The sequence below is a fragment of the Heteronotia binoei genome, chromosome 8 (assembly GCF_032191835.1).
Source record: "Heteronotia binoei isolate CCM8104 ecotype False Entrance Well chromosome 8, APGP_CSIRO_Hbin_v1, whole genome shotgun sequence".
NCBI classification, from domain to species: Eukaryota; Metazoa; Chordata; class Lepidosauria; order Squamata; family Gekkonidae; genus Heteronotia; species Heteronotia binoei.
This window is the reverse complement of record NC_083230.1, coordinates 126,383,612-126,408,958: the sequence shown is the minus strand read 5'-3', so window position 1 is coordinate 126,408,958 and position 25,347 is coordinate 126,383,612. Positions and strand designations below refer to the sequence as shown.

Sequence of the window (25,347 nt, the reverse complement as noted above, 5' to 3'; positions counted from 1 at the left end):
GCCACAACAGGCACCCTGTGAGGTAGATGAAGATATTGGATTTATATCCCGCCCTCCACTCCGAAGAGTCTCAGAGCGGCTCACAATCTCCTTTACCTTCCTCCCCTCCCAAACAGACACCCTGGATTTATCCCGCCCTCCACTCCGAAGAGTCTCAGAGCAGCTCACAATCTCCTTTACCTCCCCCCCCCACAACAGACACCCTGTGAGGTAGATGAAGATATTGGATTTATATCCCGCCCTCCACTCCAAAGAGTCTCAGAGCGGCTCACAATCTCCTTTACCTTCCTCCCCCACAACAGACACCCTGTGAGGTGGGTGGGGCTGGAGAGGGCTCTCACAGCAGCTGCCCTTTCAAGCACAACCTCTGCCAGAGCTATGGCTGACCCAAGGCCATTCCAGCAGGTGCAAGTGGAGGAGTGGGGAATCAAACCCGCTTCTCCCAGATAAGAGTCCGCACACTTAACCACTACACCAACTGGCTCTCTCAAACTTTGTCGCGTTGCTTCAGACCGACATGGCAACTTCGCCTGGATCTATTTACAGCATATTGTTAAAGATGGAGTCAGAAGGAACCAGGCAGCGCAAATCAACTCGCTACTGACCCCGTGTGAGCATGCAAAGCAACGAACACTTTCCACACTAATGGCACAATGGGTGCAGTGTGTAGCACAATAGTTTGGTGCAGTGCAGGGGTGGCCAAACTTGCTAAATGTAAGAGCCGCCTAAAATAAACGTCAGATGTTTGAGAGCCGCAAGACATGGACGTCAGATGTTTGGGAGCTGGAGGGAGGGAAGGCAGGAAGGAAAAATAGATGAGGGGGAGAGAGAGGTGGAAAGAAAGCAACTTTAACTTTAACTGCATTCTCCAAACCACTGGCTGGCTTGGCTTGGGGAAGTGATTTAAAGAGACAGTGCCTTCTCCAAGCTGGCTGATGGGGTGGTGGGGGCTTTGAAAGACATGACAGAGGTTTACAAGATTATGCATGGGATGGAGAAAACAGAGAAAGAAGTCCTTTTCTCCCTTTCTCACAATACAAGAACTCGTGGGCATTCGATGAAATTGCTGAGCAGTCAGGTTAGAATGGATAAAAGGAAGTACTTCTTCACCCAAAGGGTGATTAACATGTGGAATTCACTGCGACAGGAGGCGGTGGCGGCTACAAGCATAGCCAGCTTAAAGAGGGGATTGCATAAAAATATGGAACAGAGGTCCATCAGTGGCTATTAGCCACAGTATATACATATATATATGTGTGTATATACAAACGTATATACACACATATATTGGCCACTGTGTGATACAGAGTGTTGGACTGGATGGGCCACTGGCCTGACCCAACATGGCTTCTCTTATGTTCTTATGTGACACAGAGTGTTGGACTGGAGGGGCCACTGGCCTGATCCAACATGGCTTCCCTTAAGTTCTTATGTGTCACAGAGTGTTGGACTGGAGGGGCCACTGGCCTGACCCAACATGGCTTCTCTTATGTGACACAGAGTGTTGGACTGGAGGGGCCACTGGCCTGATCCAAATGGCTTCTCTTATGTGACACAGAGTGTTGGACTGGAGGGGCCACTGGCCTGACCCAACATGGCTTCTCTTATGTTCTTCTGTGACACAGAGTGTTGGACTGGATGGGCCACTGGCCTGACCCAACATGGCTTCTCTTATGTGACACAGAGTGTTGGACTGGAGGGGCCCTGGCCTGACCCAACATGGCTTCTCTTAAGTTCTTATGTGTCACAGAGTGTTGGACTGGATGGGCCACTGGCCTGACCCAACATGGCTTCTCTTATGTGACACAGAGTGTTGGACTGGAGGGGCCACTGGCCTGATCCAAATGGCTTCTCTTATGTTCTTATGTGACACAGAGTGTTGGACTGGAGGGGCCACTGGCCTGATCCAACATGGCTTCTCTTATGTTCTTATGTGACACAGAGTGTTGGACTGGAGGGGCCACTGGCCTGATCCAACATGGCTTCTCTTAAGTTCTTATGTGTCACAGAGTGTTGGACTGGATGGGCCACTGGCCTGACCCAACATGGCTTCTCTTATGTTCTTATGTGACACAGAGTGTTGGACTGGATGGGCCATTGGCCTGATCCAACATGGCTTCTCTTCTGTTCTTATGTGACACAGAGTGTTGGACTGGAGGGGCCATTGGCCTGATCCAACATGGCTTCTCTTATGTTATGTTCTCATGGCTCCCAAGCCACAGTTTGGCCACCTCTAGTGGTGAAGTGCGTGGACTCTATCTCAGAGAACCAGGTTTGATTCCTCACTCCTCAAGCCCTGTGCTGGGAGTTCCAGCGCCTGAGGCCGAAACCTTCACCTCCGGGGCCCATCCAAGTTCTATTATTGTTTGCGCTTGACCCACCCCTGCCACGACCCCCCGACTTCACCGAGGCAAGAGCAGACAGACTAGCCATTAAGGCAGGGGTGTCGAACTCATGAGGGCCGGATCTGACATGAGACCTTGTTGTGCTGGACCATTTGTGTCATAATATGTAATACCAGGTAGTGGAGATATAAATTTATAAAGGACACAGACAAACATGATTTAAAACATGATTTAAAACATTAGAACTCATTGGTCTTAAGGGTGCTTTCTTTGTATCGCTCCCCTGGGATCCAGGGAGCTGGGCAAAGGAAGCTCTGGCTCTTTCCTTCCTTCCCCAAGGGACCAGGAGGGGGAGGAGCCTCAGTCAAGAGAAGGAAGAGAGGCTTGGCTCAGCAGCTCTGCTGTGCGATTGAGAACCTGGCAAAGCAAGCTCTCCCTCCTCTCCAAGGGAGGAGCCTCAGCCCATGGAGAACACAGAGGTTTTGCTCTGTAGCTCTGCTGTGTGATTGAATAAGCCTGGCAAAGCGAGCTGTGATGCAGAAAGAAGCAAGAACAAGGGAGAAGGAAGCAGACGACAGCCCGTTGCTTGGAGACCTGATAGGAGCCCTCTGGGGGCATTTAGGCTACCAGGAAAGCTCAGGTTGGTGCACGGCAACGGCATCGGGGAAGGCCCCCTGGCACTACACAAGGTGGGCAGGCGGTGGGAGCCGATGCTGTGAGCTAGCAGCTCCTGCACGCATGAGCTGGCAGTCCCCATCCTGCTGGAGGCATACAGGAGCTGCCATGATCCTGTTCTGCCTCCTTGCCTACCACCCCCTGATCCGGGGGGCAGGGCTCTTTCCCAGACCCATTTTGGCCTCCCAGCCCTAGAGCACGTCGGCTTCTAAAGGGAAAAGGGCGGAACTCACGTTTCGGAACTTGGCCGTCCAGGAGTCCATGTGATCTAGCAGCTGCCGGCTCATGGACACTCTCGCCCAAACCTGTGTGAGAAAAGCAAGGGGGCTCTGAGCAAGAGCCAGGAATTCCACATTGTGTCAGGCCGCCTTTCTGACGGATCAACAAGCCAAGGCTTTTGGCCTGATCCACATTATAATGCTAAAGCCTAGGGATTCACCATGAGGATTGAAATAACAGCAAAAACATGTGGAAAAATAACGAAAGAATCCTGAAAATACTTCACAATTCAACCATATATATTCAATGGAAATCCAACACTGTTAAAAATAGAATTTGTCACGCTTCGACAGAAGTTCATTCTATTCTACAACAATTCGCACAACGCTAATGCAATGCGCAAAGACAGAATTAAAGTTCATAAAAAGACTCTCCGCTTGTGTGTGCCGATTTCTTGACTTTAAAGTGCTCACAGACGTTCACCCGACTCCGCAGGAAGAACAAAGCGCTAGTGCGGACCGAATTTCGAACGCAGACGATTTAAGTTCTGGAAATTGCTTCTTCAGTCTTGCAGATGTTGAATCAAACTGTCATCAGTTGTGAAATTGTTGAAAATAAGTGGGTCAAAATAAGCCTCAACAGTAAAGCTGCCTGTAATACTGTTTCAGATTCCTTTGTCTTAGAGACTCTTCCCACATTTCTTGTCATTCACATATTTTGAATGCTTTTCCCAGCCAGCACCCTAGAGGAAATGCACCCATCTCCCTAGGAGGTTGGGCAGTTTAATGAATAAGCTTTTGGAAATTGAGATAGGTGCACTAAAGGCCAAAGGATGCTGTACCCCTGCTCTGTGATTCAGGCCTTATTTTTGCTGCTGGCAGGGAAAAGCATTCAAAATATGTGAATGACTAGGAATGTGGGAAGAATCTCTAAGACAAAGGAATCTGAAACAGTATTACAGGCAGCTTTACTGTTGAGGCTTATTTTGACCCACTATTTTAAGAACATAAGAAGAAGCCATGTTGGATCAGGCCAATGGCCCATGCAGTCCAACACTCTGTGTCACATAAGAACAGAAGAGAAGCCATGTTGGATCAGGCCAATGGTCCATCCAGTCCAACAGAAGAACATAAGAGAAGCCATGTTGGATCAGGCCAATGGCCCATCCAGTCCAACACTCTGTGTCACATAAGAACAGAAGAGAAGCCATGTTGGATCAGGCCAATGGTCCATCCAGTCCAACAGAAGAACATAAGAGAAGCCATGTTGGATCAGGCCAATGGCCCATCCAGTCCAACACTCTGTGTCACATAAGTAGAGAAGAGAAGCCATGTTGGATCAGGCCAATGGCCCATCCAGTCCAACACACTGTGTCACATAAGAACGTAAGAGAAGCCATGTTGGATCAGGCCAATGACCCATCTAGTCCAACACTCTGTCACATAAGAACATAAGAGAAGCCATGCTGGATCAGGCCAGTGGCCCCTCCAGTCCAACACTCTGTGTCACATAAGAACATAAGAGAAGCCATGTTGGATCAGGCCAATGGCCCATGCAGTCCAACACTCTGTGTCACATAAGAACATAAGAGAAACCATGTTGGATCAGGCCAGTGGCCCATCCAGTCCAACACTCTGTGTCACACAGTGGCCAATATATATATATATATATATGGCCAATAGCCACTGATGGACCTCTGCTCCATATTTTCATCCAATCCCCTCTTGAAGCTGGCTATGCTTGTAGCCGCCACCACCTCCTGTGGCAGGGAATTCCACATCTTAATCACCCTTTGAATGAAGAAGTACTTCCTTTTATCCATTTTAATTGAAAGTTTCAATTTAACATCTGCAAGATTGAAGAAGGAATTTCCAGAACTTAAATCGTCTGCATTCGAAATTCGGACCGCAGTAGCACTTTATTCTTCCTGCGGAGTCGGGCGAATGTCTATGAGCACTTTAAAGTCAAGAAAAAGACACACAAACGGAGAGTCTTTTTATGAACTTTAATTCTGTCTTTGCGCGTTGCATTAGTGTTGTATGAATTTTTGTAGAATAGAATGAACTTTTGTAGAAGCGTAATGAATTGTATTGTAACAGTGTTGAATCTCTATTGAATATATATTGTTGAATTGTTAAGTATTTTCAGGATACTTTCACTGTTGATCCACATTATAGGCAGGGTTCCCTCTATGTCAGAGGTCCCCAACCCCTGCACCTTGGCTTGTTAGCAAGCGGGCCGTAAGTTGTACAATTATTTCATTATATATTACAATTTAGTAGAAGTATTAGTTATAATAATAATAATAAGGCATTGGATTTATATCCTGCCCTCCACTCCAAATTTCAGAGTCTCAGAGTGGTTCACAATCTCCTTTACCTTCCTCTCCCACAAGAGACACCCTGTGAGGTGGGTGGGGCTGAAAGAGCTCTCACAGCAGCTGCCCTTTCAAGGACCACTCCTACGAGAGCTGTGGCTGACCCAAGGCCATTCCAGCAGCTGCAAGTGGAGGAGGGGGAATCAAACCCAGTTCTCCTCGATAGGAGTCTGCACACTTAACCACCACACCAAGGAAATAGGAATAAAGTGCACAATTGTATCATCCCGAAACCATCGCACCTCCCCACTACCCACCAGTCTATGGAAAAAATTGTCTTCTACAGGTTGGGGACAACTGGGAGAGCCAGTCTGGTGTAGTGCTTAAGTACGTGGACTCTTACCTGGGAGAACCGGGTTTGATTCCCCACTTCACCACTTGCAGCTGCTGGAATGGCCTTGGGCAGCCATAGCTCTCTTATCTGGGAGAACTGGGTTTGATTCCCCACTCCTCCACTTGCAGCTGCTGGAATGGACTTGGGTCAGCCAGAGCTCTCTTATCTGGGAGAACCGGGTTTGATTCCACACTCCTCCACTTGCAGCTGCTGGAATGGCCTTGGGTCAGCCAGAGCTCTCTTATCTGGGAGAACCGGGTTTGATTCCACACTCCTCCACTTGCAGCTGCTGGAATGGCCTTGGGTCAGCCAGAGCTCTCTTATCTGGGAGAACCGGGTTTGATTCCCCCCTCCTCCACTTGCAGCTGCTGGAATGGCCTTGGGTCAGCCAGAGCTCTCTTATCTGGGAGAACTGGGTTTGATTCCCCACTCCTCCCCTTGCAGCTGCTGGAATGGCCTTGGGTCAGTCATAGCTCTCATAAGAGTTGTCCTTGAAAGGGCTGCTGCTGGGAGAGCCCTCTCAGCCCCACCCACCTCACAGGGTGTCTGTTGTGGGGGGAGAAGATACAGGAGATTGTAAACTGCACTGAGGCTCTGATTCAGAGAGAAGGGCGGGGTATAAATCTGCAGATCTTCTTTTTCTTCTAAGTTGAGTTTGTGTGAGCTAGATCAGTTATTTGGCCTCCGTCTCACACATTTTTGTCTTAGCTCAGGAAAAACAGCCCCAGAGAAAACTCATCTGTGCAGCAGATCACAACTCTAATGCCAGCAGCTCATCAAGTAGAATTTTTGCGCACAGGACTCCACAGCTTAGAGAAAGGATGTCAAATTCATTTGTTAGGAGGGCATAGAGGACACAAGCACAAGGGGTTCTTTTTTAAAATCTTTAAATAACACATATTTAAAAGATTAACTCTCTTGCAATATTTTATTAAACAGTCTCTGATAACTGAAGGAAGCAAGAGAAAGAAGGAAGCAACCTTACTTGTGCGCCTGATAGAAGCCCTCCGGAGGCCTAATTCAGCCCCTGGGCCACACGTTTGACAGAGTGTTGGACTGGAGGGGCCACTGGCCTGATCCAACATGGCTTCTCTTATGCTCTTCTGTGACTCACTGTGTTGGACTGGAGGGGCCATTGGCCTGATCCAACATGGCTTCTCTTATGCTCTTCTGTGACACAGAGTGTTGGACTGGATGGGCCACTGGCCTGATCCAACATGGCTTCTCTTATGTTCTTCTGTGACACAGAGTGTTGGACTGGATGGGCCATTGGCCTGATCCAACATGGCTTCTCTGATGTTCTTATATGACACAGAGTGCTGGACTGGAGGGGCCACTGGCCTGATCCAACATGGCTTCTCTTATGTTCTTCTGTGACTCACTGTGTTGGACTAGAGGGGCCATTGGCCTGATCCAACATGGCTTCTCTTATGTTCTTCTGTGACTCACTGTGTTGGACTGGAGGGGCCATTGGCCTGATCCAACATGGCTTCTCTTATGCTCTTCTGTGACTCACTGTGTTGGACTGGAGGGGCCATTGACTGATCCAACATGGCTTCTCTTATGTTCTTCTGTGACTCACTGTGTTGGACTGGAGGGGCCACTGGCCTGATCCAAAATGGCTTCTCTTATGTTCTTCTGTGATTCACTGTGTTGGACTGGAGGGGCCATTGGCCTGATCCAACATGGCTTCTCTTATGTTCTTCTGACTCACTGTGTTGGACTGGAGGGGCCATTGGCCTGATCAAACATGGCTTCTCTTAGATTCTTATGTGACAGAGTGTTGGACTGGATGGGCCATTGGCCTGATCCAACATGGCTTCTCTTCTGTTCTTAAGTGACACAGTGTCGGACTGGATGGATCATTGGCCTAATCCAACATGGCTTTTCTTATGTTCTTCTGTGACACAGTGTTGGACTGGATGGGCCATTAGCCTGATCCAACATGGCTTCTCTTATGTTCTTATGTGACATAGAGTGTTGGGCTGGATGGGCCATTGGCCTGATTCAACATGGCTTCTCTTATGTTCTTATGTGACACAGAGTGCTGGACTGGTTGGGCCACTGGCCTGATCCAACATGGCTTCTCTTATGTCCTTCTGTGATTCAGTGTGTTGGACTGGATGGGCCATTGGCCTGATCCAACATGGCTTCTCTTATGTTCTTATGTGACAGAGTGTTGGACTGCATGGGCCATTGGTCTGATCCAACATGGCTTCTCTTATGTTCTTCTGTGACTCAGTGTGTTGGACTGCATGGGCCATTGGTCTGATCCAACATGGCTTCTCTTATGTTCTTATGTAGAAGAAGAAGAAGAAGATGATGATATTGGATTTATATCCCACCCTCCACTCCAAAGTGTCTCAGAGCGGCTCACAATCTCCTTTACCTTCCTCCCCCACAACAGACACCCTGTGAGGTGGGTGGGGCTGGAGAGGGCTCTCACTGCAGCTGCCCTTTCAAGGACAATCTCTGCCAGAGCTACGGATGACCCAAGGCCATGCTAGCAGGTGGAAGTGGAGGAGTGGGGAATCAAACTCGGTTCTCCCAGATAAGAGTCCGCACACTTAACCACTATACCATACTGGCTCTCCATGACACAGAGTGTTGGACTGGATGGGCCACTGGCCTGATCCAACATGGCTTCTCTTATGTTCTTAACTTTATGACTCTATGATAGATAAAAAGTGGTAAACACAGCCTGATCCTTTATGCTTTTACTATATATTCCAAAGCAATGTTCCCTTTAAGCTGCAGAGTCGTGTGAGCAAAAATACTACTTTCTGAGCTCCTGGCATTAAAGTGGTGAGCTGCTGTATAAATGAGTGTGCTCTGGGGTCATCCTTCCTGAGCTAAAACAAAAATGTGCAAGCCGGAGGCTAAAAATCTGTGAGCTGGCTCACCCTAACTCAGCTTAGCGGGAACACTGCCCCAAATAAGCCCCCACCCTGGATTCAGTGAGGCTTGCTCCTCCGCTCGCCAATGACTGTGCGACTAAAATGTCTCAGCTCTTAAAGAACGTTACACCAAAATGGCCCCCTTCCCCTTTGCCGTATCCTACTCACCTCTTCCGCAGCCTGCTTGGAGCTGAGGTCGACTTCGTCCTTGTGGGCTGAGGGCGCCTGCGACCTGCACGCCGGTTGGTACTGGAACTTCCTGAGCATCTGGGCGTAGTCCGCCATGGACCGGCTGTAATTCCAGAAGGTGGGACTGCTGGAAGGGGAGCTGGAATCCAGGCTGCCTGTCCCAAGGGAAGCAAGCACACAGACAATGGAATTGCTGGCTGGTAACAGCTGGATTTTGGACATGTGACGCTGCTTTACGCTGAAGAAGATTTTGGATTTATATCCTGCCCTATAAGCTGAATCTCAGAGTGGTCACAATCTCCTTTACTTCCCTCCCCCTGTGAGGTGGGTGGGGCTGAGAGAGCTCTGACAGAAGCTGCCCTTTCAAGGACAACTCTTGCGAGAGCTATGGCCATTCCAGCAGCTGCGAGTGGAGGGAGGGGGGAATCAAACCAGTTCTCCCAGCTAAGAGTCCCCGCACTTCACCACTGCACCAAACTGGCGTATAGACTATGGAAGCTGGCTGGTAACAGCTGGATTTTGGACACATGACCCTGCCTTACGCTGAAGCAGACCCTTGCTCTATCAAGGTCTGTATTGTCTATTCGGGCAGGCAGCTGCTCTCCAAAATCCTAGGCTGCGAAAGGTCTTTCCCATTACTGACTGCCTGGTATTTTTTAATTGGAGAGGACGGGGATTGAACCTGGGACCTTCTGCATGCTGCATCTGTCTGTATGATGCTGCCTTCTACTGAACCTTGGTCCATCGAGGTGCACCTGGACAAAAGGCCATGTTTGCAAGACAGAATCTGCCATTTCAGTCTCTACTGTTACTCTGTGATTTTAGATTTTATATATTTTGTTTTTCATTGCTGGTTGTCTTTTATGATGTAACCCGCCCTGAGCCTGTTCTACGGGAAGGGAAGGCTAAAAATCGAATTAAATAAATAAATAAGGTCAGTCTTGTCTTCTCAGACCAACAGCAGCTCTCCAGGGTCTCATGCAAAGGTCCTTCCCATCCCCTCCAGCCTGGTCCTTTTAACTGCAGATGCCGGGGATTGAACAGGGGACCTTGTACATGCCTTGGTCCATCAAGGTCAGTCTTGTCTACTCAGACTGGCGATGGCTCTCCAGGGTCTCAGGCTGAGGTCTTTCCCATCACCTCCTGCCTGGTCCTTTTAACTAGAGATGGTGGGGATTGAGCCGGGGACCTTCTGCATGCCAAGCAGGGGCTCTACCACTGAGCCACAGCCCCACTTCATGGCTCTCCAGGGTCTCAGGCTGAGATCTTTCCCATTACCTCCCACCTGGTCCTTTCAACTGGAGATACTGGGGATTGAACCTGGGGCCTTCTGCATGCTGAGAAGATGCTCTACCACTGAGCCACAGCCCCAACTCATGGCTCTCCAGGGTCTCAGCCTGAGAACTTCCACACCAACTACTGCCTGGTCTTTTTGACTGAAGATGCCGGGGACTGAACCTGGGACCTTCTACATGCCAAGCTGAGGCTCTTCCGCTGAGCCACAGCCCCACTTCATGGCTCTCCAGGGTCTCAGGCGGAGGTCCTTGCCATCACCTCCTGCCAGGTCCTTTTACCTGGAGATGCCGGGTATTGAACCTGGGACCTTCTGCATGCCAAGCTGAGGCTCTTCCACTGAGTCACAGCCCCACTTCATGGCTCTCCAGGGTCTCAGCCTGAGGTCTTTCCCATCACCTCCTGCCTGGTCCTTTTCACTGGAGAAGCCGGGGATTGAACCTGGGACCTTCTGCATGCCAAGCAGATGCTCTACCATTGAGCCACAGGCCTTCCCCAACGTGTAGGCTTTGGTTGTCCTCACCCTACCCCAGAATCCAGGTTCTTGGGCTTTTTTTTTTTTAAAGTAGAGTGGAATTGCTTACCTAGTTGAACTCTATGCTGTTTCTCCTCCTCACTTCGAAGGAAGTTCTCCAGCGACTTGAAGTCCGTCATGTAATCTTCCTTGCTGGTTGGCGAGTTATACACAATCGGTGAGGTGCGGTAGCGAGACCTCATCCCGCTAGTATCCATCGGGCCGATGCTGGTGGGATATGGAGAAGAACCTGGAGATGGGCTGAAAGGTGGCCCCTGGGGTAAACGAAGAAGAATGACTGGTGTCACAATAGTGAAAGCAGACAACTAAGGGGGGGGGGGGGACATATAACAGAGGTTTGTAAAAAGAGGCGTGGGGTGGAGAGAGTTGACAAAGAGAACTTTGTCTCCATCCCGTAAAAGACTAGAGCTCGAGGGCATCCAGCGAAGCCGATGGGAAGTAGGTTCAAGAGGGACAAAAGGAAACACTACTTTACACACAAAGATTGATTAAAATGTGGAATTCGCCACCAGAGCCAGGAGGCAACATCAGGGGAAGGCCTCGGCCTCTGCCCTGTTGTTGGCCCTCCGGAGGAACTGGTTGGCCACTGTGTGAGACAGGAGGCTGGACTACATGGACCCTCCCTGGTCTGATCCAGCAGATCTTTTCTGATGTTCTTATGAAGGCCTCGGCCTCTCTGCCCTGTTGTTGGCCTTCCAGAGGAACTGGTTAGCCACTGTGTGAGACAGGAGGCTGGACTAGATGGACCTTCACTGGTCTGATCCAGCAGGACTCTTCTGATGTTCTTATGAAGGCCTCAGCCTCTCTGCCCTGTTGCTGGCCCTCCAGAGGGACTGGTTGGCCAATGTTTAAGATAGGATGCTGGATTAGATGGATCACTGGTCTGATCCAGCAGGGCTCATCTGCCCTTTCAAAGACAACTCCTGTAAAAGCTATGGCTGACCCAAGGCTATTCCAGCAGGTGCAAGCGGAGGAGTGGGGAGTCAAACCTGGTTCCCTGATAAGAGTCCGTGAACTTAACCAATACACCAAACAGGAAAGAAGGGAGGAAGGAAATAGATGGGGCGAAAGAGGTGGAAAGAAAGCAATTCCAACTTTAAATGCATTCTCCAAGCCGCTAGCTGGCTTGGCTTGGCTTGGAGAAAGGATTTAAAGAGAGAAAAGCCTTCTCCAGGCTGGCCTACGGGGTGGTGGGACTTTGAGATCCACCCAATATGTGTGAAAGAGCCAAATGTGTTGTAAGGTACAAACCATTATAAGTCAAACACCTTACCTTATTGTAGCTGCTGCCTGGTGAAAAGGACACGGACGTGCCGAAGGAGCCGCTGGCGGCGGAGAGAGCCTGAAGCTGAGGGCTGTAGCTGGAGATGCAGCCAGTGGGGAACTTGGGGCTGGCGCTAGGCGAGCGGGAAGGGCTGTAGCTCAGCACGCTTTGGCCCTGGACGGGAGAGGAGGTCGTGGAAGGAGGCGTTCTCTTGGGCAGCAGCTCGTGCGGCGGGGTCGTTTGGACCACTGGAAGCGGAACACAGGCATGTCAGCGGGAAAGGGGGGCGAGATGAGAGACCCCAACTACATCTGGGGGATTTCTCCAGCAAGGGATATCCAGCTCAGAGACAAACACTGACATCGTTATGGAATTCCACGTCACTTTGTGGCTTTGAAAGGGAATGCAGAAAGCTGTCTTGTACTGCCTCAGATTACCAAGGATAGTATCATCCAGTCCAGGAGTGTCAAACATGTGGCCTGGGGGCCGAAACAGGCCCCTGGAGGGCTCCTATCAGGCCCCTGAGCAACTGGCTGCTGTCTACTTCTTTCTCTCTCTCTGGCTTCCTTCTGCATCACAGCTTGCTTTGCCAGGTTTGCTCAATCGCACAGGAGCTACAGAGCCTCTACTTTCTCCACTGGCTGAGGCTCCTCCCTTGGCGAGGAAGGGGAGAGGAACACTATTAGCCACAGTGTGTGTGTGTATAATTTTTTTTGGCCACTGTGTGACACAGAGTGTTGGACTGGATGGGCCATTGGCCTGATCTAACATGGCTTCTCTTATGTTAACAGCTTATTTGCCAGGCTCTCTTAATTGCACAGCTGAGCCAAGCCTCTCTTCCTTCTATTGGCTGAGGCTCTTCCCCCTCCTGGTCCCCTGGGGAAGGAAGGAAAGAGCCAGAGCTTCCATTGCCCACTTCTATGGATCCCACGGGATATACACAAAGAAAGCACCTTTAAGACCAACAAGTGCTAATGTTTTAGGCATGTTTAAGGGGTTTTTTTTAATTGTCTATATCCTTTTAAAGTTTTTATATCTGCTACTTGGCATTAAATTTTATGACACATATGACGCGGCCTGACAAGGTCTCATTTATGGGGAGGGACAGTGGCTCAGTGGTAGAGCATCTGCTTGGTAAGCAGAAGGTCCCAGATTCAATCCCCGGCATCTCCAACTAAAAAGGGTCCAGGCAAGTAGGCGTGAAAAACCTCAGCTTGAGACTCTGGAGAGCCGCTGCCAGTCTGAGTAGACAATACTGACTTTGATGGACCGAGGGTCTGATTCAGTATAAGGCAGCTTCATGTGTTCATATATATGGGGAGACACAGTGGCTCAGTGGTAGAGCAGCTGCTTGGTAAGCAGAAGGTCCCAGGTTCAATCCCCGGCATCTCCAACTCAAAAGGATCCAGGCAAAGAGGCGTGAAAAACCTCAGCTTGAGACCCTGGAGAGCTGCTGCCGGTCTGAGTAGACAATACTGACTTTGATGGACCAAGGGTCTGATTCAGTAGAAGGCAGCTTCATATGTCCATATGTCACATCTGGTCCTCATAACAAATGAGTTTGGCACCTTTGTCTTTGAGCTTGGGCATAATTCAATTGGGAACGTTAACTGAAGCGTTTGGAATTAAATTTCTGGTGGCAGCAATACACACGTCATATCAGGGGTGGGATTCTAGCAGGAGCTCCTTTGCATATTAGGCCACATACCCCTGATGTAGCCAATCCTCCAAGAGCTTACAAGGCTCTTTTTGTAAACTCCTGGAGGATTGGCTGCATCAGGGGTGTGTGGCCTGATATCCAAAGGAGCTCCTGCTAGAATCCTACTCCTGCCTTTGCATATTACGCCACATCTCCCTGATGCAGCCAATCCTCCAAGAGCTTTCAAGGCTCTTTTTTGTAAGCTCTTGGAGGATTGGCTGCATCAGGGGTGTGTGGCCTGATATGCAAAAGGAGCTCCTGCTAGAATCCCACTCCTGCCTTTTCATATTAGGCCACACCTCCCTGATGCAGCCAATCCTTCAAGAGCTTTCAAAGCTCTTTTTTTGTAAGGTCTTGGAGGATTGGCTGCATCAGGGGTGTGTGGCCTGATATGCAAAAGGAGCTCCTGCTAGAATCCCACCCCCCAGAACATTGAGAGAGAAGACGTGATAGCCACTTCTTCAGTATATGCCTGGCTGCCCCAAACATCTGGGCAGACCGGAGATCCACATTACAGGTGCTGCGAAAGGACACTTACCTGCGTTCCTCAGCCCCAGGAGGGACTGCTGCCCGGGGCTCACGACCAGGCTGGTTGGGGCCACGGTGTACTTGAAGTATCTCCAGAAATCGAACAAGGCGTTGAGGCTGAACAGCGACGCGAAGGCAAGTTCTGGAGGAACGAACAAGAATATTAAATATCATCTTAATTTCATGCACGAGTCAAACTACGTGCCCAACGACTCTGAAGATTTTATGGGGTGTAAGAGACTGGTTGAGATATCAACGTGCCCTGACTTGGATAGCCCAGGCGACTCCATTCTTCTAAATTTCGGAAGCTAAGCAGGGTCAGGCCTGGCCAGTACTGGGACAGGAGACCCTCGAGAGCAGGGGTGTCAAACATGCAGTTTGGGGACCGAATCAGCCCCCCAGAGGGTTCCTATCAGGCCCCCGAGCAACCGGCTGTCATCTGTTTCCTTCCCCCTATATCTTGCTTCCTTCTGCATCACAGTTTGCTTTGCAAGGCTTGCTCAGTCGCACAGGAGCTACAGAGCAAAGCCTCTATTTTCTCCATTGGCTGAGGCTCCTCCCTTGGGGAGGAAGGGGGGAGGAATAGCTTGCTTTGCTAGGCTCTCTTAATCGCACAGCAGAGCTATGGAGCAAAACCTCTATTTCCTCCATTGGCTGAGGTTCCTCCCTTGAGGAGAAAGGGGGAGGGAGAGACAGCTTGCTTTGCTAGGCTCTCCCAGTTGCCCAACAAAGCTACTGAGCCACGCCTCTCTTCCTTCTATAGGCTGAGGCTCCTCCTCTCCCAGTCCCCTGGGGAAGGAAGGAAAGAGCCAAAGCTTCCTTTGTCCAGTTCCTGCCAAGCATGCATATTTCTGTGTGCCATGATGGTCCCTAAGACAAAGAGCAAATCACCAACCTCTCCTGCTCCCCCCTCTTTTACAACCTAAGGGCAAGTAATAAATCCATCTGGCCCAAGGATGTTTAGGTTAGCCTGGCTGGTAACAGTGCGATGTGCCTCTCCCCCAGATTCACACAGACAGGTCTTATCTGGTCTCAGAGAAAGTGTGAGAAAGGGAGATGTTTTTAATGGCCTACATTCCTTAGTAATAAAAGAGATACTTTGAGGTAACCTTTGAACCCGTAACTCAAATTGCATCTGTATGGTACCCTTTGAAGCTATCCTATAAAGTAACTACGTAAAAAGAAGAAGAAGAATTGCAGATTTATACCCCGCCCTTCTCTCTGAATCAGAGCGGCTTACAATCTCCTATATCTTCTCCCCCCACAACAGACACCCTGTGAGGTGGGTGGGGCTGAGAGGGCTCTCACAGCAGCTGCCCTTTCAAGTACAACTGTGAGAGCGATGGCTGACCCAAAGCCATTCCAGCAGGTGCAAGTGGAGGATTGGGGAATCAAACCCAGTTCTCCCAGATAAGAGTCCACACACTTAACCACTACACCGAACTGGCTCTGTAAGTCTGTAGACGTCATTACTTCCATGGATTCTGTCCTTGGCAAAGCTATGGAGTTTCTACAATAAAGCAACTTTTGATTCAATAACAAAAGACTGATTATTGAGAAATATCGATGCTTGACCATTCCCTGGATCTCATGGGAGAAATACAAAGAAAGCATTTTTAAAACCAGTAACCTTTTAAGCATGTTTTAAGTTTTTTTTAAAAAAACAGATTTGTTTGTCCGTGTTCTTTATAAAAATTTGTATCTCTGCTACCTAATCTTGAATAGGTACACACGCGGCGCGGCCCGACATGGCTCGGCCCAAGCCGACATGACCCGGCCCGACAAGGTGTCATTTATGTCAGATCCCGCCCTCCTAGCAAATGAGTTCGACACCCCTACTCAAGGGAGTCCAGGGCTTCGCTACGCAGAGGCAGGCCATGGCAAACCACCTCTAGAAATAGCAGCTCTCCAGCAGCCCTGGCCCCACTCAATGCACAGCAGCCAAGAAGGTCAGAGCGCCTGCTCCAGCTGCAACGCCACTGAGGATGTTCTCCGCAGCTGAGAACGAAACGTCTGGAAGGAAAACTTTCTCCAGTAGAACATGGCACTTGATCCCGAAAGATTCTACAAACCCTAATGATGTTGCCAGCCGTGAAAACCTGAAATATTTGATAACACCTCTGAAGTCTCTTACCCTGAAAACCCCATGAGGTCGCCATAAGGTGGCAGTAAGTCGATGGCCAAAGAAGAAAGAAAGAGAGAGAGGGGGGTTGGGGGGGATGAGATTGACACACAAAGCAATATCTTTTTACTGTGTGTGATCAAAGCACCAAGTGATATAAATGGAGGTCATACGGCTAAAAGAGCCACCCGGTAGGGCTCCTCCTGCTCTTCGTTCTTAGGATCACTGGCAGTCTTTAAGCCGCAGCTGGACAAACACTTGGCAGGGATACTCTTCGTATACAATCAGCCCCAAATGTACAGACCCCTCCAGTCTATTCAGTCGACCTCCACTTATCGACATGGAGCTTTAGCTGGATACGTCGCCTGGTAAGTGGGTATCAATAACACTTACCGATATACCACAGCAACCAACACGAGATGTTATAATAGGAACTGATAAGTTTCCCAGACCTAGAAAAGAGAAAGAAGACCAAAATCATCCACAGCCTCACGATAGCAGGAAATTCTAGCAAATTCTAAGACCGTTCTCCAGTGTTTTGCACTCCACGTTGCCCTGTGTTTTAGATTCAGCAGGTATAATCTTTTCCCCAAAGATGAGCTTTATGGTGCAGCAGAGTGGAATTTGAACCCAGGTCTCTCATAGTCATAGCGGCCCCGTGGCGCAGAGTGGTAAAGCAGCAGTACTGCAGTACTGTGGGTCTGAATTCTCTGCTCATGACCTGAGTTCAATTCCGGCGGAAGGCTGGATTCAGGTAGCTGGCCCAAGGTTGACTCAGCCTTCCATCCTTCCGAGCTCAGTCAAATGAGTACCCAGCTTGTTCGGTGGGGGGGGGGGGGGGGGAGAGTGTAAAAGACTGGGGAAGGCAAGGGCAAACCATCCCGTAAAAAGTCTGCCGTGAAAACATTGTGAAACCAACGTCACCCCAGAGTCGGAAACGACTGGTGCTTGCACAGGGCATCTTTCCTTTCCTCTCATATTCACCAAAATCTCATCCTGCCCAAGTTCTCTCCTCCCATGTCCCCTTCCTGGTCTTTCATTCGGCTCTCTCCTCTCACGGTCACCTCGAGGTTGGATTACTGCAATGCCCTCTACATGGGGCTGCCCCTGTGCCGGACCCGGAAATTGCAGCTAGTGCAGAATGCCGCGGCCCGGCTGTTACTGGGCCTCCCAAGGTGGGGGCACATCCGGCCGGGCCTTCGGGCTCTGCACTGGCTTCCAATAATATACCGAGTCCGGTACAAGGTGCTGGTCATCACCTTTAAAGCCCTATATGGCCTGGGACCGTCTCTCCCCACACGTTCCCCAGAGAGCACTGAGGTCTGGCACTCAAAATCTGCTCATCATCCCCGGGCCTAAGGAAGTGCGTCTCAAGGCAACTAGAGACAGGGCCTTTTCCACAATGGCCCCTATGTGGTGGAACCAGCTACCGGAAGAGGCGAGGGCCCTGCGGGACCTTGCTCAGTTCCGCAGGGCCTGTAAGACAGCCCTCTTCCGGTTAGCCTATGCCTGATGAGATAATGTAGCTACCAGATTTTTGTGTTTATACTGTATAGTTTAATGTTTAATTTTAAGGTTTTTAGGTTTTAATTGTCTGATTTTAGAGGTAATAACTTGCTCTGATTTTACTGTTTTATTGTTGTTGTAAGCCGCCCTGAGCCACTTGTGGGAAGGGCGGGATAGAAGTCACCAAATAAATAAATAAATAACTCCAACCTTCTAAGTGAACATTTGTTCCCCTTTATTCATTAATACGTGACCTTAATAGCACACGTGTTCAAAAGAAGCTGGCGTATGCTCACTCAATAGCTTGCACAACAGCCCTTTAAGGCAGGATCCTTTCCAGATCACCTGTTTAACCACTGGACATCTCCAGCTTCATTTCAGGATCTCACCCAGGCAGAGAATCTGGTTGTCTTACAGCTTGCAACTGCAATAAAAAACAGTGTGCGACTGCAATACAAAAGGCCAACGCCATGTCGGGAATTATTAGGAAGGGAACTGAAAACAAATCAGCCAGTATCATAATGCCCCTTTTTAAACCGATGGCACAGACTCATTTGGAGCACTGTGTTCAATTCTGGCTTCCACACCACAAAAAAGATATTATAGCATTGGAAAAGGTGCTGAAAAGGGCAGCTAGAAAGATTAAAGGGTTGGAACACTTTCACTATGAAGAAAGGTTAAAACAATTGGGGCTCTTTAGCTTGGAGAAACAATGACTGAGGGGTGACATGATAGAGCTTTACAAGATTATGCATGGAGTACAGAAGGTAGAGAAAGAAGTCCTTTTCTGCCTTTTTACAATACAAGAGCTCAGGGGCACTCATTGAAATCGCCGAGCAGTCAGGTTAAAACAGATAAACGGAAGTCCTTCTTCACCCAAAGGGTGATTAACATGTGGAATTCACTGCCACAGGAGGTGGTGGCGGCTACAAGCAAAGACGGCTTCAAGAAGGGATTGGATCAACATATGGAGCAGAAGTCCCTCAGTGGCTATTAGTCACAGGGTATAAATGGAACTCTCTGTCTGGGGCAGTGATGCTCTGTATTCTTGGTGCTGGGGGGGGGCAACAGTGGGAAGGCTTCTAGTATCCTAACCCCACTGATGGACCTCCTGATGGCACCTGTATTTTTGTTTTGGCCACAGAGTGTTGGACTGGATGGGCCACTAAACCAACATGGCATGTCTTATGTTCTTACATTTCAGTGTAAATCATGCCGGCGATTGACAGATTCAGAAGTCCCCATGCTAAGACCACTTTCTTTGCTTCAGTTTCCTTTCTCATCCTGATGGTTCGGTCAATGAGGGAAGCAGCCGGACTTTGTTCCCCCTGCATGTTCTGGAAAGGGGAGAAAAAGTGGGGAGACGATATAGTTTCTCTTACATTCAGTAACACCCCCCCCCCCCCAAGGTCTTGTAATGCCAGATCAAGCAACAAGCTTCATCATGACGCTTCCGTACTTTTAGATGTACTTTTTGGAAACATTCCTAAGCAGACTTGCTTAATGTAAGAACCACGGAGAATAAACGTTTGATGTTTGAGAGCCACAAGCCGTGAATATCAGATGTCTCAGAGCCGGAAGGAAGGCTGTCAGACATCTAACATTTATTCTATGTGACTCTTCCATTAAGCAAGTTTGGCCACCCCTGGCGTAGAGTCTCCCCTCCAAAGCAGCAATTTCCCCCCGAAAGGAACTTATCTCTGTAGTTTGGGAAAGCATAGCCATTCCGGGAGATCTCCAGGGCCCACCTGGAGGTTGGCAAACCCACCTCTCTATGCCCCAGAGGGCCTGGCAAAGCCAGAGAGCTCCCGCCCTCTCCTTTTCCCCCTAAGGTTAGGGCGCCTCCATTCACACGGCCTCAAGTACACGTGTTCCTTCGGCTAACCTGCTGGTCTCCAGGCCGGCTCCCATAAGCCTCCGCGCCCGCGCCCCTTGAGACGAGGGGGCAACAACCAACCAGCTCTCCCCTGCCTCGCCAGCACCTCGCGCTCACTGCTCGTACTGCGCTTGCGCGGCGGGATCCCCCCGCCCCCGAAAGGAAGTGCCGTTGGATGAGCGGTAGGGGTGGGAATTATTGCCAAGGCGACCGGTTTCGGAAAACGGTTGGTTCTCTCGGCTTCCCGGGGACCCGCCTCCTTTCCTCGAGGCGGAGCAGCGGGCCCCGCCCCCAACCGCCTACCTCGCCGGCTCTGAATTTCTGGCGGGAGAAAAGGGGAATCGTCTGGTTCATGCGCATGCGCATGCGCATTTGAGATAAAGTGCCTTTTTGGTGGTTTTTGAGGGAAATTTTTCAAGTTTATTGACTTCCTGGCTGATTTATGCTGAATTAGAAAGGGCCACTTGGAGACACAGCAGAGAACCTTCTTAAAACCCTTCAGAGCTGGTGTCTTTAGCTGTCCGCAGTCCAATCTCTATGGCAGTGCTCTGTGTTGTTAAAGAAACTAGTAAAACTTTTTTAAACTGTAAGAGCAGGGATGGCCAAACTGTGGCTCTTTCACACATATTGTGTGGCTCTTGAAGCTCCCACTGCCCCATTGGCCAGCTTGGTGACGGCATTTGTTTCTTTAAATCGCTTCTCCAAGCTAAACCAGCTAGCAGCTTGGAAAATGCATTTAAAGTTGCTTTCTTTCCACCTCTCTCTCACCCATATATTTGCTTTCCTTCCTTAAACATAAGAACATAACATAAGAGAAGCCATGTAGGATCAGGCCAATGGCCCATCCAGTCCAACACTCTGTGTCACACAGTGGCAAAAAAAATTATACATACACACACACTGTGGCTAATAGCCACTGATGGACCTCTGCTCCATATTTTTATCTAAACCCCTCTTGAAGGTGGCTATGCTTATGGCCGCCGCCACCTCCTGTGGCAGTGAATTCCACATGTTAATCACCCTTTGGGTGAAGAAGTACTTCCTTTTATCCGTTTTAACCTGGCTGCTCAGCAATTTCTTTTTTTTTTCTCCACAAAAAAGAATTTTATTTACAACAACAAAAGACAAAAAACAATCAATTAAACAACAACAACAACAAAAAGAAAAGCATTATTGATAAACCTATATACATTTATCTAATGGAGCGAAATTACTGAGACTAATACAAGTAATGTTATTCTATCCATTCAAATCCCAATTGTTTGGCCCATTCATACATTGGATACCAAGTTTTCTTACACTCTTCCAGATTAGCATCTTTCAACCTATAAACGTATCCATTTCTGCAGCATCAAGAAGGTTAAACATAAACTCCCTTTTAGTTGGTATCTGAGACGTTTTCCAATATTTGGCAAATAAAGTCATCGCTACCGTAATAATGTGGAGTAGTAACTTTTTCGTTGTTTTAGGTAGTGGAACTTTATATATATTTAATAAATATAATTCTGGTACATGGGGAATGCTTACTTTTAATATCTTTTTGCACCAAAGCGATACTTGTACCCAGTATTTTTTGGCAAGGTCGCATTTCCACCACATATGAAATAAAGAACCTTTTACTTTGCCACATTTCCAACATTTATCAGATGTATTCGGAAAGGCTCTAGAAAGCTTTTCCGGGGTGAAATACCATCGATGGGCCATTTTGTATAAATTTTCTTTAAATTGGGAGGATCTTGTCAATTTCAAATTCTCTTTCCATATTTTCTCCCATTCACTTAATTCAATAGCATAACCAAAGTCCTGCATCCATTTAACCCAATTTTCTTTCACACTTTCATCTTGCATTTTCAAGTCTAACAGCCAATTATAAATTTTTGAAATAAGTTTCCGATCTGTTTCCAATATAATACGGTCAAATTCATTTAACTTTTTGGAAAATCCTATTCCCTTATCCATTTTGTATCTTGATCTAACTTGCACTTTAAGCCACCAATCCATGTTGGTATTTTCCTCGATATTCAATTCGTGCTTGGCATCAAGTAGGGACTCATAGGTATAATTGTCTCCCCAGTGAAAGAGATTTGGGTGCATCGAAGCTTCAACTGGAGAGAGCCATTTAGGAGTATACCTATACACCTGTTTTTTGATTTCAGACCACGTCTTGAACAATTATTTTCTTATTTCATGTCTGAGGAAGATACTTCCTTTTGTTGGGTCCTTGTACCATATATATGAGTGCCACCCTTTAGCCAAATCAGCACCTTCCAGTGTTAAGAGTCTTTTATTTTCTAATAACAACCAATCCTTGGCCCAGGTCAAGACACATGCTTTATGATAGATTTGCCATTCTGGCAGGGCAAACCCACCCCTCTCTTTATTATCTTGTAAGACTTTCAGCTTGATCCTGGCTGCTCAGCGATTTCATCGAATGCCCACGAGTTCTTGTATTGTGAGAAAAGGAGAAAAGTACTTCTTTCTCTACTTTCTCCATCCCATGCATTATCTTGTAAACCTCTATCATGTCATCCCGCAGTCGACGTTTCTCCAAGCTAAAGAGCCCTAAGTGTTTCAACCTTTCTTCATAGGGAAAGTGTTCCAGCCCTTTAATCATTCTAGTTGCCCTTTTCTGGACTTTCTCCAATGCTATAATATCCTTTTTGAGGTGCGGCGACCCGAACTGCACACAGTACTCCAAATGAGACCGCACCATCGATTTATACAGGGGCATTATAATACTGGCTGATTTGTTTTCAATTCCCTTCCTAATAATTCCCAGCATGGCGTTGGCCTTTTTTATTGCAAACGCACACTCTCTTGACATTTTCAGTGAGTTATCTACCACGACCCCGAGATCTCTCTCTTGGTCAGTCTCTGCCAGTTCACACCCCATCAACTTGTATTTGTAGCTGGGATTCTTGGCCCCAATGTGCATTACTTTGCACTTGGCCACATTGAACCGCATCTGCCACGTTGATGCCCACTCACCCAGCCTCACAATCCTCTCTGGTTCTCACCACCCTGAACAATTTAGTGTCATCCGCAAACTTGGCCACTTCACTACTCACTCCCAACTCTAAATCATTTATGAACAAGTTAAAGAGCATGGGACCCAGTACGGAGCCCTGCGGCACCCCACTGCTTACCGTCCTCCACTGCGAAGACTGCCCATTTATACCAATTTATCCTTCCGACCTGATCCAACATGGCTTCTCTTCTGTTCTTATGTGACGCAGAGTGTTGGACTGGAGGGGCCACTGGCGTGATCCAACATGGCTTCTCTTATGTTCTTATGTGACACAGAGTGTTGGACTGGATGGGCCATTGGCCTGATCCAACATGGCTTCTCTTATGTTCTTCTGTGACACAGAGTGTTGGACTGGATGGGTCGCTGGCCTGATCCAACATAACCTTCTCTTATGTTCTTAAGCCACAATGAGTTTTTTCAGAGGCCCCAACATGGTGCACGTGGACACCATGTTGCCCCCAAACACTTTTCTTGGAACCTCCTAAGTGATTTTCGAAAGTGGGCATGGCTAGGGAAGGCGTGATTTCTGGCAGATTAAAAGGCATCCTAGTCAAAAGTTCCAGTTTGAAATGGCCCAGAGGAATTACTGCAACAGTTTTGCATAACCTCGCTCTGACAGAAGCCATTTTGTGCTTAAACCCACCACCCTTTGTCAGAATTCCAAAGGTGCCCTTGGTCTCAAAAAGACTTTATGGCTCTGGCCTAGGGTTGCCAATCCCCAGGTGGGGGCAGGGGATCCCCAGTTTGGAGACCCTCCCCCCACTTCAGGGTCGTCAGAAAGCGGGGGGAGGGGAGAGAAATGTCTGCTGGGAACTCTGTTATTCCCTATGGAGATTTATTCCCATAGAAAATAATGGAGAATTGATCCGCGGGTATCTGGGGCTCTGGGGGGGCTGTTTTTTGAGGTAGAGGCACCAAATTTTCAGTATAGCATCCAGTGCCTCTCCCCAAAATACCCCCCAAGTTTCAAAACGATTGGACCAGGGGGTCCAATTCTATGAGCCCAAAAAGAAGGTGCCCCTATCCTTCATTATTTCCAATGGAAGGAAGGCATTGAAAAGGTGTGCCGTCCCTTTAAATGTGATGGCCAGAACTCCCTTTGGAGTTCAATTATGCTTGTCACAGCCTTGATCTTGGCTCCGCCTCCAATGTCTCCTGGCTCCACCCCCAAAGTCCCCAGATATTTCTTGAATTGGACTTGGCAACCCTACTCTGGCCCAGGCAGAAAGTTTGTTCTAAAAGAAATAACTGAGAGCCAGTTTGGTGTGGTGGTTAAGTGTGCGGGCTCTTATCTGGGAGAACCGGGTTTGATTCTCCACTCATAAGAACATAAGAACAGAAGAGAAGCCATGTTGGATCAGGCCAATGGCCCATCTAGTCCAACACTCTGTGTCACATAAGAACACAAGGGAAGCCATGTTGGATCAGGCCAATGGCCCATCCAATCCAACACTCTGTGTCACATAAGAACACAAGGGAAGCCGTGTTGGATCAGGCCAATGGCCCATCCAATCCAACACTCTGTGTCACATAAGAACACAAGGGAAGCCATGTTGGATCAGGCCAATGGCCCATCTAGTCCAACACTCTGTGTCACATAAGAACATAAGAGAAGCCATGTTGGATCAGGCCAGTGGCAAGGCGCAGCTTAAAATGCAAAGAGGGTGGAGCAGAGGCACTCCTAAGCAATCAGCAGCAATCACTCTCAATCTCTTTCACCTTTAGCCCACTCAACCAAACAAAGAGCAGTTCCCCAGCTATCACAACTCAGAATTTTAGGCAGTCCCACAAACCTCAGAATGAAGTCTTTCGAAACTCAAATTCTCAGCAACTTCTCCAGCTGTCTCAGCTATGAGAGCTGCACTGCTCTGTTCTGCTCCTCTCAGACCTCTGTGAGATGTGCTCAGCCTTTGGCAAGGCGCAGCTTAAAATGCTCCACTCCTCCACTTGCAGCTGCTGGAATGGCCTTGGGTCAGCCATAGCGCTCAAAAGAGTTGTCCTTGAAAGGGCAGCTTCTGTGAGAGGTCTCTCAGCACCACCCACCTTATAGGGTGTCTGTTGTGCAGGAAGGAGATTGTGAGCCGCTCTGAGACTGAGATTCAGAGTGGAGGGTGGGATATAAATCCAATATCTTCAGTGCCGGGGTAAACCTTGTGGAGGCCCCTACGTAGTTAAAATCTCAGGGCCCCCCTAGCAAATTATCTCCTAATGTGGAGGCTCAGAGTCAGAGTGCCTGCCCCACCACCTGCAGCTCTTGCAGGCGCCTTCTCAAAACTCCCTTTGACAAAGCTGCAGGGGAGAGGCAGAGAGAGGCAAACTAGGCGACAACGCCGGCAGCAGCCGCACCAGGCAAGTCAGGCAAGGAGCGGCTCAGTTTCTGGCTGCGTGTGCAGGCTGGGAGGGCTGCAAACAGGGCCCCTAAAGGTGTGGGGGCTCATAGGCTGGTGCCTCCTAGGCCTA

The 25,347-nt window shown here is 48.7% G+C and overlaps 1 protein-coding gene across 2 annotated transcripts in view; it reads right to left on the bottom strand.

Moving 5' to 3' along the window:
• The window catches only part of TMEM209 (transmembrane protein 209), a 48,842-nt gene extending 29,519 nt beyond the window's left edge, over positions 1-19,323 (bottom strand). For both annotated transcript variants that reach the window (XM_060246026.1, XM_060246025.1), the window contains exons 1-7: positions 19,181-19,323; positions 16,871-16,929; positions 14,366-14,497; positions 12,138-12,376; positions 10,914-11,118; positions 9,016-9,191; positions 3,254-3,325 (exon numbers count right to left, since the gene is read on the bottom strand). In XM_060246026.1, coding sequence (XP_060102009.1) covers positions 3,254-3,325; positions 9,016-9,191; positions 10,914-11,118; positions 12,138-12,376; positions 14,366-14,497; positions 16,871-16,929; positions 19,181-19,317 — 1,020 coding nt within the window. In that variant the 5' untranslated portion in view covers positions 19,318-19,323. The remainder of the gene's footprint in view (positions 1-3,253; positions 3,326-9,015; positions 9,192-10,913; positions 11,119-12,137; positions 12,377-14,365; positions 14,498-16,870; positions 16,930-19,180) is intronic.
• Positions 19,324-25,347: the final 6,024 nt, after the last annotated feature.